The sequence below is a fragment of the Lagopus leucura genome, unplaced genomic scaffold (assembly GCF_019238085.1).
Source record: "Lagopus leucura isolate 7727_CA_CO unplaced genomic scaffold, USGS_WTPT01 Super-Scaffold_100018, whole genome shotgun sequence".
In the NCBI taxonomy this organism is placed as follows: domain Eukaryota; kingdom Metazoa; phylum Chordata; class Aves; order Galliformes; family Phasianidae; genus Lagopus; species Lagopus leucura.
This window is the reverse complement of record NW_024962272.1, coordinates 6,207,503-6,221,992: the sequence shown is the minus strand read 5'-3', so window position 1 is coordinate 6,221,992 and position 14,490 is coordinate 6,207,503. Positions and strand designations below refer to the sequence as shown.

At 39.5% G+C, this 14,490-nt stretch overlaps 1 protein-coding gene across 3 annotated transcripts in view; it reads right to left on the bottom strand.

Moving 5' to 3' along the window:
* DENND4C (DENN domain containing 4C) overlaps nt 1-14,490 on the bottom strand; it is an 80,156-nt gene that overhangs the window by 9,976 nt on the left and 55,690 nt on the right. For all 3 annotated transcript variants that reach the window (XM_042877358.1, XM_042877360.1, XM_042877359.1), the window contains 6 exons: nt 13,717-13,897; nt 12,235-12,344; nt 3,865-4,040; nt 2,931-3,113; nt 1,265-1,454; nt 153-398 (listed from right to left, as the gene is read on the bottom strand). In XM_042877358.1, the coding sequence (XP_042733292.1) occupies nt 153-398; nt 1,265-1,454; nt 2,931-3,113; nt 3,865-4,040; nt 12,235-12,344; nt 13,717-13,897 (1,086 nt within the window). The remainder of the gene's footprint in view (nt 1-152; nt 399-1,264; nt 1,455-2,930; nt 3,114-3,864; nt 4,041-12,234; nt 12,345-13,716; nt 13,898-14,490) is intronic.

The following is a 14,490-nucleotide window of genomic DNA, read 5'->3' as shown; positions in this document are numbered from 1 at the left end:
TATTATCTTGTTAATCTTATTCTTTGTGCAACAGCAACACATAATTTATTAAATTCAAACTGTTCATAAAGAACCTACCTATTTTTTTGAACCAAATTCTCACATTTAAGGTACTGTAACAGCTTCAGTTCTAAATAGAGAAAGTTACTAACCTGCACTCCATCATTACAATGTTCAGATGTTAGAATAAGTCCAGGCAAATTGCTAGGTAGATCCAACCTTCGGAAATACCAAACCAAGTTCCAGAAGATTATGGGGTGTTGATTGATGAATTTGGACGTATGAATTACTTGCTCTCCCTCGTTTTCCAATAGGGATTCAAGCTCCTTCCGCAGTACCAAAGGGCTCAAGTAGGGTACGGATACGGGGAGAGGATTAGGTCTTTCAATTAAAGGATCCTAAAAACAAAACAAAACCAAAAATTCTTACTAGAATTTTACTTCAGAATGACTTTCCCTGAAAATCCCCCATTGTAACATTCCTTTTGACATTTGGAAGAAGCCTCTGGAAGTACTGAACATACACTAGCAGTATCAGAAGTTTTGACTGTTGAGGTGTGTCTTACCTTTACAGCACAATCACCTAAGCTCATTTGCTTTCTCTTATATGAAAAAGATAAAAAGCTGATTTGTTATAACTTGTCTCTGACTACACAGTTTCAAGCTGCCTAAGCTTGTACTAAGCCAGTGGCAAATGGATATAGCAGAAAAATATTTAATTACATCATGTATGATACTTAATCATCAGTACTTGTCAAGACAGCCTCTTGCCTACAAAAAGCACTAAGAGAGAGGAGCTTACTTAACTTAAGAGAGGAGCTTAACTCAGCTTAAGTTATAAAAATAATGTAATACTCTGAATATGCCTTCTACTTTTTTCCAGCCAACCCATCAAGTAAGTCTACTAGAATATAAAGGAGAAGTCTAAGTAAAAGCAGGAAAGAGGAACGGTCTTTCATTCATGGCCTGCTGTGTTGTCCACACTATGTGTTTAGTCTTCTGTACTAGTTATTTCTAAAACAACTTCCCAGCTTTAGAAAGACAAAGAGTAGCTCAGTTCTGACAAAGAGAACATATTACACTAAAGTTACAGTTCTTCAAACTGAACTAGGAAGACACCAAGATTTGTTATAAGAATATGAAAATAAATTTGGCCATTTTTGTTCCCAAAACAGGCAACAAAGCAAGCAGCAGAACATTATTCATTTTAAATTCATTGTATTCAACACTTTATTGTCAACTCAGCATGTGACTTTGCAACTTACCACAACTTCTTGCAAACTATTTGGAAGACTAACTGTTGAAATGCCATGGGACGGTCTCTGGGAAAGATCAATATTTTGCAGTGGACCTCCAACACTGTGGCTTCGAGTTAAAGACACTCCCCTTTTTGGTGGATTATTGGCAGACATCTTCATGGTTCTGAGATCTTTGCTCTGTTCTTCTGCAGCTTCACTGTTTCAATTTTAGAAGAGAATATGCTAGTGTGAATGATTCAATATTCCATTAGCAACAGGAAAGGAGCAGAGACTGGCCATCAAGTATGTGCACGGAACCAAGTTCCTCTATCAACAAGGAATTTGCTCAATTAGCTCCACAGTTTAGGGAAAAACAGAATCTGTCTCTTAAATTAATGAGTCATACACACACACACACAAAAAAAAAAAAAAAAAAAAAAAAAAAAAAAGATAGGTATGCCTAAAGGATCAATCTGAAAACACAGCAGTTCTATACAGGCCTCTGGAGTAGCCTCATCATGCTCAAAAAACCCAGCATGTTGTAATAGCAATGTAAAGTTTTGTCAATACACAAAGATGATCCTGCTTTGGTAAAAATACTACAGGAAAGAAGGCAGTGTGTCTGCCAAAAAGGAAGTAAAAGGTTTTCGAAAACAAAAATTGCTAGCACTGAACATTACCAAGATAATTACAGCAAACTCCTACTATCAGTCATCGAATTTCATGAATGAAATCCAACTACTTGCAGAACACACCTTCTACGTGCTTTATAACTGAAGCAGTGCATGAAAGTAATTCAACTACAACACAGAACTACAAAATAACAAGAAAAACAGAAGCTGCCTGCTTCCAAATGATCTGCAAAGAGACAGAAAGGATTTATTTAGAGGTGTGGATTTTTAATTTGTCTGATTTTGTTAACAATATAAGACCAAAGATAAGAGTTTAACATTCTACCTTTCATTTTAAGGGAAGACCAACTGCTATTACACTGATGAAAGTTTTAACAGTCTGAGAGAAGCCTTAATAAGAGATATTCAAGGCTTCCAAACTGAACGATGAAAAAGCTATTCCACCAAAATATAAACAAATCCCAGCAAAGCCTTCACAGCAACAATATCTCAGTTCTTTCGCCTTCCAATACAGCACCTTTTCCTCAATGCTTCTTTCCTCAAATTGTCCAAAAAGATTTACAGTTTGAATTTGAGTTTTAATTTTACATCAGCATTGTCACAATACTTCCTCAGTGCAAGCGTAGATCATTCCAATGGCTTTCTTTTGAAGAATTCTGCAGCAAATATACCTTTTTTTTTTTTTTTTCTGCACTATGTAGTGGACTGCTATGATTCTAAACAGAGAAAGGAAGACTAATGCCAGAATTTGTCTTTAAAAGCTGAAGGCCTTCTAAAAGTACTGAGTAGAAGCTTTACCTATTTATAGCAGACAAAGATTCAAGTTCTATTTCTGCAGACAGTTGTGTGCCTAGAAGGCACTCATTTACAGACTTACATCATATCGATAATAGTACACTTAAAACACAGAAAAAGAATAAGAAGAAGCAGACAATCAAGTTATAGTTGGATTTTTCCATGATGTATGGTGCTTAAGCTGATTTTCACTCTAGAAATAGACTAAGAACACTGGAAAGTGTTGATAAATTTCTGAGAGATTTATTTACTCTTTTTTTACCTACCTCTGCTCAGTTGAGGAGCTTGATTCTTCAGCTATCGTGTGGCTGGAATGTGGGTGGTCTGAAAAACTGATCAAGTCAGTAACAGCTGAACTGGACAGCAGCTTCTGCTCCAGTACATCCGTGGTTAATGGAGTATTGCTACTTTGTAAACTATCTCCTGAGGTACTTTGCTTCAGGAAAAAGCTAAGTTAAAACATGAATGGGAGATGAGGGGAAACAGGCTAAGATAAAAACATACATTCATTTAAATTAGTATTTTCAACATTTACTTTCAAAAGATAGCAAAAATCAAGAAGAACAACATTTAAAAGTTTGACAATGCTGTCAGAATCTTCATCTTATTCTCTCCTTAGTAACTTAGAAAGGGAGAGTGAATGAAGACATAGGAAAATTGTATCCACAAAATAAGAAGTCCTACCCTATACTCTAAGGACATATAGTTACAAAGAAGCTTAGTTTGTAATAGTTCTATATCAATAACAGTGTATCAGCACCAGACATATCAATAAAGACAGCTGTTACTGTAACATAACTTTAGAAAGTAGGAGATTGTGCCTGACCACGGACACAAGAAAACAGCAACATGATCTTGTTTTGTAAGTGTATTCTGAGAACACATACTAGCAATTTGTGTTTCAGCATTAAAGAAACAAAATGAAAACAGACTCTCTACCCACTGTGCAATAAAGTTTAGGAAGAAAATATCATGACAGGTAAAAAATGCAACCACTTTTCTTTTGACTATTTTACTACAAGAGCCAACAGTTCACACAATTTATAATTTCCTTCAGTACAATTGAAATTGTTGGACAGTTACATTCTTAAAAACATCTAGACAAAAATACTGGAAGGTGTAACATAAATACTTTCATGAAAAAACATAACTACATATAGGTGAAAAGGCAGAAAACCAACATGTGTGAAGCTCACTAACCTTGCAGAACCACGTAGGTCTTTAAACTCAATATTAAGTAAAGGTAGAAAAATACTTTTACAGAAAGGACAGGTAGTGTTCAAGTTTGAATCATCTGCTGTCCATCCAGCCATAATTTCTTCATCATAAACCAAAGCATCACAAGCTCTACACTGAGAGCAGCTTGACATCAAAACCTAAAACAGGAAGGAATGAATATTATGATTCTTCTTTTAGGATTCCTTTAAAATTCCCTTTGTTGGCTCAGCATTTATGTGAGTTTCATAGAACTCCAGAATGTCTTGAACTGGAAGAGACCTTAAAGACCAGTTCCAACCCCTTTATCATAATCAGGCTTGCCCCCTATTAAATTACATTATCCACAGCCTCATCCCATCCTGGTTTTTGACATCTCCAGGGATGGGGCATCCACAGCTTCTCTGAACAACCTGTTTCAGTGCCTCACCTCTGAGTAAAGAATGTCCTCCTCATTACTAATCTAAATCACTTCTTTTATAGTTTAAAACCATTCCCTCCTGTCCTACTACTGCCAGTGTAAAAAGTTACTCTCCCTCCTGTTTATAAGCTCCTTCCTTTAAGTACATAAAGTCAGCAATGAAGTCTCCCTAGAGCTTACTCTTCTCCAAGCTAAATAATCCCAGTTCTCTCAACCTTTCTTCACAGCAGAGGTGCTTCAGCTTTCTTACCATTTTTGAGGCTGTCTCTTGGACCCACTCCAACAGCTCTGCTTTCTTGAACTGTGGGTCCCATGTCTAGCACAGTATTCCAGATGGAGCCTCATAAAGGCATAGCAGAGAGGAGCAATCACAACCCTTTCCCCACAGGCCACACTTATCTTGATGTACCACAGGTTGCAGTTGGCCTTCCAGGTTGCAAGAGCACACTGCTGGCTCATGTCCAGCTTTTCATGCACCAAGACCATCAAGTCCTTCTCTGCAGGGCTGCTCTCAATTACTTCTCCCAGTCTGAGCACATCTAGGATTGCTTCAACCCAATTGCAGCACACTGCACTTGGTCTTGTTAAACATCATTAAGTTCACGTGGGCCTTCTGCTCAAGCTTGTCCAGGTTCCTTTGGATGGCATCCTTTCCGTAGCAAACTGTGTGTGTGTGTGTGTGTGTGTGTGTGTGTGGTATTAGGAGCCACAGTGTATGCTGTATTAGGAATGGCACTGATGGTGTCTCAAGAAGACAGGTGTTTGAACAGACAAACAGAAGAAGAAAAATAGACGTTCCTACAGGTGTTGGTTACAGGATCAAATGGATACAGAATGTAAGACCAATGGGCATGATACACCAGATTGGGAAAAAAATTCTGTGATCCCAATTAGAAGAAAAGGAACAAGAAATAGGCCTTGATGTAATCTCAGAAAGCAAACCAGATTTTCCAGCCTGCCTAAAGATTTTCTCCTAACATCTTACCTGTCCACCCCCTTTGAGTCTGAAGCCATTTCCCCTTGTTCTATCACCACAGACCCTGCTAAAGAGCCCCCTTCTTTCCTGAAAGGCTGCTATCAGGTCACCTTGCAGACTTCTCCAGGCTGAAAAGCCCCAAATACCCTGAAGAGATATAAGAAGTTAACTGAAGAAACTGAGACAGTGTATGTGTGGAGAGTATTACTGACTGGCAGAGATCAAGTCTTGCTTTCAAAAGATGATGCACAGGGATACTGGGGGCCTGAATTTTTCTCAAATACCAATGATCCATCAGAATCTTGTTCCTTAAATAAATGGGCTGCTTATTCTGCTGACACCCTTGAAAAAGGTGTATTGAGACCCCAGCTGTAAATTGTTTGATAGAAAGTTTGCAAAGAGCTGTTTCCAATCAATGCACGATAGGTGTTTAGTCTAGCAACAGCCTTCTCCTGTGTTATTTGTACTTAATCCCTATAAAAAAAAGCTCCCAGCTCTGGGTCTGCCAGATACTTCAAAGCTGAGGGCTTTCAACTAGACATGAAGGGAGAAGGGGATAAAACCAGGTCTGGTCGAGATGAGCCTAGAGGAAGAATGACAGGGTTGAGGGTGAGTAAGGGGCTCAGCTGAAGTGCATCTACAACAATGCATACAGTGTGGGCAACAAATAGGAGAAGCTGGAGGCCACTGTGTGGCAGGCAAACTATGACTTAGCTGCCATTACAGAAATGTGGTGAGATTGCCCCCACGACTGGAGTGCTTCAGTGGATGGCTGTAAGCTCTTCAGAAGGGAAGGTGGTGGTGTGGCTCTGTGTTAGAGAGTGCTTTGATGCTGCTGAGTTTGGAACTGGGAATGATAAGGTTAAGTCTATATGGATAAGGATCAGGGGAAGGGCCCACAAGGTAAACATCCTGGTGGATGTCTGTTACGGACTGCTTAACCATGATGAAGTGACAGATGAGGCATTCTATGGACAGCTGGCAGAAGTTGCACAATCACCCGCTCCTGTTCTCATGAGTGACTTCACCTTCCCAGATGTATGTTGGAAACACAATAGCAACACAGAAGAAACAGTCTAGGAGGTTTCAACTGCATATTAAAAATAACTTCTTGATGCTGTTGGTAAGAGAGTCTAGCAGGGGAGGTGCCCTGCAAGACCTGCTGGTCACAAACAGAAAAGGACTGGTGGGGGACATGAAGGTCAGAAGCGGTCTCGGACAGAGAGACCATGAAATAGTAGAGTTCTCGATTCTTGGTAAAGTCAGGAGGGGGGGCTGCAAAATTGCTAACTTGGACTTCCACAGGGTGGACTTGGAACTGAACATGCTGATAGGGAGAGTCCCTTGGGATTCAGTCCTGAAGGGTAATGGGGTCCAAGAAGGCTAGATGCTCCTCAAGAAAGAAGTCTTAAAGGCACAGGAGCAGACTGTGCCCCTGTGCTGCAAGATGAGCTGGCAGGGAAGAAGACATGCATGGATGAATAGGGAGGTTTTTCTGAGGCTCCAGGGGAAAAGGATAATCTTCCTCCTGTGGAAGAAGGGACAGGCAATTTGAGCAGAATACAAAGAAGTTGTTAGGATGTGCAGGGAGAAAAAACAGAAAGGCAAAAGCCCAGCTTGAACTCAACTTGGCTGCTGGGATAGAAGAGAACAAAATACTTTTTTTTACAAATACATTAACAGTAAGAGGAGGGCTAAGGAGAACCTCCATCCTTTACTGGATGCGGTGGGGAATATGACCACTGAGGATAACGGAAAGGCTGAGGGCCTCAATACATTCTTTACACCCGTCTTTAAAAGTCAGACAAATTATCCTTAGGGTACTATACCCCCAAAGCCTTGAATGAGGAGCAAAATAAACCCCCTATGATTCAGGTGGAAATTGTTAGAGACCTACTACTCTATGTGGACTGCTACAAGTCCATGGGGCCAGCTGGGATCCACCTGGGGGTGCTGCAGGAGCTGGCAGAGATGATAGCAAAGCTGCTTTCCACCATCTATCAGCATTCCTGGTCAACCAGAGAGATCACAGAGGATTGAAGGCTTTCCAACATGACTCCCATCTGCAAGAAAGGTTGTAAAGAGAATCTGGGAAACTATGGGCCTGTCAGCCTGACACTGATTCCAAAAAAGGTGATGGAGCAGGTCATTTTAAGGGAGATCATATAGTATGTGTGGGACAACTGGGGGATAGGCCTAGCCAGAATAGGTTCATGAAAGGCAGGTCCTGTTTGACCAACCTTCTATGATTGCATGACCCACATGATGTGGACGAGAGAAAGACTGTTGACACAGTCAATCTAGACTTCAGCAAAGCCTTTGACTCTGTCTCCCACAATACTCTCCTGGAAAAGCTAGCAGCCCGTGGCTTGGACAGATACATTTTTTGCAGGGTAAAGAACTGGCTGGAGGGCTGGGCCACAGAGAGCAGTGGTAAGTGAAGTCACATCCAGCTGGTCATGGGTGGTGTTCCCCAGGGGTCTGTAGTGGGGCTTGTCCTGTCTAATAGTCTTATTGATGGCCTAGATGAGGGGATTGAGTGCACCCTCAGTAAGTTTGCAAATGGCCTCAAGTTGGGAGGAAGTGCTGATCTGCCCGGGTATAGGAAGACTCTGAAGAGGGATCTGAACAGCCAGGCTGAGGCCAATGGGATGAATTTCAACGAGTCCAAGTGCCAAGTCTTGCACTTTGGCCACAACAACACCAGGCAATACTATAGACTTGGTCCAGAGTGGATGGAAGACTGCACAGGGAAAATGAACCTGGGCATATTGGTTGACGCTTGGCTGAACATGAGTCAGAACTGTGCCCTGGTGGCCAAGAAGGCCAATGACATCATGGATTGTATCAGAAACAGTATTGCCAGAAGGAGCAGCAAAGTGATCACTCCACTGCATTCAGCCCTAGTGAGGCTGCAGCTGGATTACTGTGTTCAATTTTTGGCCCCTCACTACAAGGCAGACACTGAGGCCTTGGAATATGTCCAGAGAAGGGCAACAAAGCTGGTGAGGAGTCTGGAGCACAAATCTTATGAGAAGGGGCTGGAGGAGCTGGTATTGTTCAGTCTGCAGAAGAAGATGCTCAGGGGAGACCTTATTGCTCTCTACAACTTAGAGGAGGTTGTGGAGAGGCGGGAGTTGGCATCTTCTCCCATGTAATTGCCAATATTATTACAGGGAATGGCCTCAAGCTGTGCTGGGGAGTTTGAGGTTGGACATTAAAAAAATACTTCTCCAACACAGTGGTTGGGAGCTGGAACAGACTGCCCAGGGAGTCACTGTCCCTGGAGGTGTTCAAGAAACATTTGGATGTTGTAACTGGGGGACATGATTTAGTGGCATTTGGTGATTGGTGGATGGTTGGAATGGATGATCTTGGAGGTCTCTTCCAACGTTCGTGATTCTATGATTCTATATGCAGTTCAATTATAAGGACTGTTTGTGGAATGTGCTGGCCTTGCAACCTGGATAAAGAGAGACCATGAACTAGGGAAAAACAGCCCAGGAGTTGATAAACTATACAGAAGGATAGGAATCATGGGGAATTATGTTAAATCTAAGCCAGCTGTTAGGAGAATAGAACTGCAGGAAAATCACTCTCTCTCTGAATCCCTGGGGACAAGAAAAATTATATCATGGACTGAAGGAATTGAGAAGAGCATTCCCAAGGATTTAATGAACAACACAGCCGATGTCTCGTTTGAATGCATTAAATCATCACTGCCAATCTGGCTGCAACTGAGCTTCAATATCTGTTTGCATTACAGTAATCCCAGATTCCTGTACACAGTGGAATGCATCTGAAGACAAGGGCTATTGTATGCTGAATCAGAGCATCTTCAGGGACTATCAGTTTTTATAAGAATTGCATTTCTGTTTTTACTTTTAATGATCTCTTGTAAACTCAGATTGTAAATAAACTGGTAATATACTGCTTGCTACTGTAGCATAATCACAGGTGTCATGATTTTGTATGGATGGGTTGTTTAAATATATGCAATGAATCAGTTGCCATCTAAAACAATCTCATTAAAACCAATCTCAATGTCATTAAAAGACATTATTCAACACCTCCAACAGAATGATGATGGAGGGTAGTAAGAGAAATTCTTTTGTGTTTTTATACTTTCATCCAAAGGATGGTTAGTATTGCTTCTTGGAATTGTAATTATTATTGTGTTGCTTCTACTTTGTATTCCATTTTCATACGTAAAGTCTGCTTGTTCTCTTTCTTATTTTCCATGCATTATGCACAAATCAACACTATCAAAGATGACCTGTGAGACGTTCAAATCTTGGTGAGGAGGACAGTGCTAACTGAGAAATCACTGCAATTGTGGGACTGAATTCTTGGATCCTAAACTGGTTCCCTGACAAGCTTTTTTTGCAATTCATGGGATGGGGGAGACAGTTCATAAATGTGGATTCCAGGTATTTTTCTGTCTGTAATAATTACATCCCTTATGACAATACTATATTAAACTCCAGAATACTATTTCTCTTTTCTCTTCATCTGTGGCGTGCTTAGAACTACCTCAAACACATATAGGTAAGACTATGACAATGCGTTAATGACTAAAGATGGGGTTGGAGGAGGAAGTTCTGACAAAACAGGATGGCCTTGGTCTGGCCAAAACTCCATTGCTCAAGGGAGACAGAATGACCTTTAGAAGTGACCAACAGATATTGTAGATGTGACTGCAGGCATGCCAAGCATGCAGACCCTGCAAATCTAGCAGGCATAAAAGGATGCCTGAGAAAAGCTTAGGCACGACTTCTGGATCATTCTGGATTCTGTGCTCCAAGAGTCTGAGAACCCCACTCCCAAGTCTGAGAACCCTCTTTCTCTGTCCATCTCTCTCCCCCTCTCTCTCCACTCCCACTCCCCCTTTTTTTTTTTTTCTCTTCAAGTTGCTAAGTAAAGCAAGGCTCATTTTGATTTCCTGTTAATCACAGAAGTATAGAACACCAGTTTAGAGACTTGAATTTATTGCTGCTACTGACTATACTCAAGTTATCTTCTCCTCATAACTTCTACTATGAAAGGCAAACAGTAATCATTTTGGTTAAGTATTTTGAGAGCTAGAAGAAGCATAACACAAATTCACCATTTGCAATTGCTCACTACTGTGAAGGCATCAGCATATACAAACTGCAAATCAATGTTTCCACAAAAGTAGAAATTAAAAAGAAACCTTTGTGATGGAAAAAACAGATGGTTAGTTCTTACCCTGTAAAAGTCTAATTACTAAACTAGATCGAGAACTGGAGAAAATATGCTCAAAAATACTACTGCAGTAGCTGAAAAATGATTTATAATAGCTCTTTTACAGGCTTCCCCTTACTTCGTTTCATTTGCACAGGAAGTAACAAAAGACACCACCAAACACATAATGTAATACTTAGATCAACAGCAACATTTTTCTTCTATATAAAAAATATAGTTTATATATAGAATTGTAAGGTAGCACCTTACATAAGTTGCCTAGGTATGCCCATCAAACATAAAAGACAATTACATGGGACCTAAAGAAAACAACACTACAGAGAAGTGATCAAGGCTTGATGAAGTGACTGTTGTCTATTGTTTGAACTCTGAATGTATCTACAAGCAAAAATTGAAATAGAGAGGCAAACCATGTCATTGTACAGTGCTAGTCTGGTACAGAATTTTTTTTTTCTCTCCATAGCAGCCCTTATTGTCCTGAATTTTTAATTTATGAACAACATAACGTTGATTACACATCAACATTTTAACTGTTGCTGTCCAGAGCTCACACACCACCAATGCCTTTTTTTTTCTTGTCCCTCTCTCTGCTACCCCAGCAAGTAGGCAGAGGTGAGCAAGAGACTGGAGGAGGACACAGCAGGAGATACTCCATCTTACATGATACCATCCTCAGCAAAAAAACTGGGTGTGATGAATAGCTTTTCTAAGGTAGCTGCTGCATAGGGAGCAATAGTCTCCTGGTGGTGAGTGACTGAGAGTCAGCATCACTTGTTTGTTTCCTCTTCTCTTTTTTTTCTCCCCAGTTAAGAAATAATATAACTTTTATTAAACTGTTAACTGTTGGAGATACTCCATAGGAGAGCCACAAGGATGATCACAGGGCTGGAGCACCTTCTCTACAAAGACAGGCTGAGGGAGCTGGGCTTGTTCAGCTTGTAGAAAAGAAGGCTGCGGGGTGACTTCTAGTACCCAAACAGCGCCTATAAACAGGAGGGAGTCAACTCTTTAGAAGGGTGGACAACAGGGGAAATGGTTTTAAGTTGAGGGAGGGAAGATTTAGGTTGGATGTCAGGGAGAAATTCTTTACAGAGAGTGGTGAGGTGATGGAACAAGCTGCCCAGAGAGGTTGTGGATGGAGGTGTTCAAGACCAGGTTGGATGGGGCCCAGGGCAGCCTGGTCTAGTATTAAATGTGGAGATTGGTGGCCCTGCATGTGGTGGGGGGGTTGGAGATTCAAGATCCTTGACGTCCCTTCCAACCCTGGCCATTCTGTGATTCTGTAAACTGTCCTCATCTTGACCCTCAATTTTTTTTTTTTTGTTTCTTCCCTTCAGATTCTCTCCTTCATTCTAATGAGGTGGAATGAGTGGATAAAGGGGTTTAGAGACATGTAGAGACAACCCACCACAATTATCTAGTAGAAATAAATAATTTTCTTAAAGGAAAAGAGAGTTTGAAAGGAAAAGGAGACCTATTTTCATACAAACTTCTGCTGTTCATCAAGTTTTAACCTTTTTTTCCTAAACTATCTTCTCTCTAAATGAAACATTCATAAAAGCACTTGAAACACTTTTTCAAAGTGTTGATGTCACATCAAGCCCCTCTGCAGCATAAACATGCAGAAATGTTTATAAGGAAAAATTCAACTGCAATCCAACTGAACAGATAGTTAATTCACATAATCATACCAAGTAATTGTATCTTTAATTTATGAACGTATTAATCTTACCTCCATTGCATAGTTCTGGAAAATGCTGGATAAACTTGTGTTATGAGAAGAGCTGAGCTCTGACTTCTCAGAATCTGGAACTTTCATACTTCTTGGGAATGAAACTTCACCTGCACAGGAAAGAGTAGTTCAGGTCTCCATTCAAGAAAAGAAAGGAACAATTCCAAAACAGAACTTCTATTTAGCCAAGACAGAAACAGGTACCAGATCTCAAAAGAAGTGCATAGCTCTGTAACTTTACTAGAATTGCAACATACAATGATATTTTGATTAACATTTCAAACTTGTTTTTGTCTAATAATATGGAACAGTCAGGTAAAATGAAAAAGCAACAGTGAAAAAAAATCTGAAAATATAGAGAACAAAGGATGGCAAGGGGCAGGCAAGACTGCTCAATATACATAATCTAGAAAAGGTGTTCAGCATTTCTTGAACAATGCATCTGTATGTAAATAACAAACAGAAGCATAGCACCAGGGGAGACGCACGGTATCACATTGCCAGTACTGTGGTTAAGTATTCCCTGGCTAACATTGCCATAAAACAAATAGTTTTTCTTCTTTAAGGCTACGGTTCAGAGTTATGAGCTTTAACGAGAAGAGGAAAAACAGCTGGAATACCAAAAGTAAATGGTTGGAATCTGTTTAACTAAGCATTTGCTATCAGCATTACTTTGAGTAACAGTCAAAATCTCCTCTGACTAAAATCCCTACTAGAGCCACCTTGAAGAAGGTTCCTTTGCTTCTTTGTATAAAATTTGTGAACAAATTTACATACCCTGGACAGCTGAAACAGTTCGTTAGTTCTTACTACCTTCTCAACTCACTGGGATTAGAAAATTAATCTTCAGACTTAACATTTCTAACAGATTTTGCTAGAAAGGACCATCTTATGACAAGTCCTCTTCCTCTCTTGATGTACGTGGAATTTATCATACTTACATCATTAAATTACAACAGATAGCTAAAACAAACATGAAGATGCTTCTGCAACACATTTTTTTTTCCCACAGATTAAGAGTCAAATCTGAATTGAAAATGATTAGATCTAATTCAACCAGTTTGGGGTCTGAGGAAAAAAAAAAAAAAAAAAAGCAGTTTGGCTTACAGGTATATATTTGTCAATTATTTTCCTTCAAATCAAGTCTGCATTCAGTAACTCCTATTCCACATGAATGCTGGTGGTTTTGCCTCCATTTGTTATGCAACTATTTGCAGTTCTTGAATATAGAGGAATTATTTTACAGTTAAGTCCTGTGTTTTGTATCAGCATTTTATATATTCAGCAAAGAGAAGGATTAGCTATTTACTACTGCAAATGAATGGAATTTATGAAATAAATAACAAGTCTGTGCTTATTTTAAGAACTTGAAACGATTTCAGTTTATGGTAACACTGCTTCTGTTGTTCTAAATGATTTCAGACATAAAAGTTTCACTCAATTGTTATATTAATAAACAGATTTTGGAGAAAAAAAAATCACCTGCACTGTAATGTTGTCTTCCTGCTTCTCCACTGCTACTGCTACTGCCAAGACTAGTAGTGCTTTGTGCAAGCTCATTTGCAATTAGTCCTGGGACTCCAGTTCTTGATGACAGATTATCCCCTAAAATACTATCTTCAAAACCAGCAGGGAAGTTGAAGTCTCCTGGACCGTTTTCTTCCTTTAATATTAAAAAGAAAAATCAGCACATTTTTAGGTTAATTTAATTCCATCTTTATCTTCATCGATAATTAAGTTACTATTATTTTTACATGAAAGATACATGTAGACAACCTTCCTCTATATTGACAAAACAGAAAAAAATACTTTGCTACAGGAGAAACAAGGAGAGAATGGGAAAAACAAACAAACAAACAAACAAACAAACACGGAGTAACAGAAAATGCAATAAATTAAGGGAATTATTATGTTCCCTTCACCAAAATTCTAAGGAGTGGGTCAACATAACAAAAAAAGACCGTGAAGAAAACCTAGGCCATTACTTAAATGAAACAAAACAAAAAACCCAAAGAAGTAAAAGATCTCTGAAAAGAACCATTAGTATTTATTATTATTGGAAAAATATAGGCAATAACTGGTCAAAAAAAGAGAAATGTATTTTTTTATTTAGCAGAAAAGACCATATTAGCAACATCAGTTAAATGTGTTTCAAGTAGAAATAAAACTACGCAGCTATTTCCTCTCTTCCCATTTCTTACAGAGATGGGGAATCATGGAATCATAGAATCACAAGGTTGGAAACGACCTTCAAGA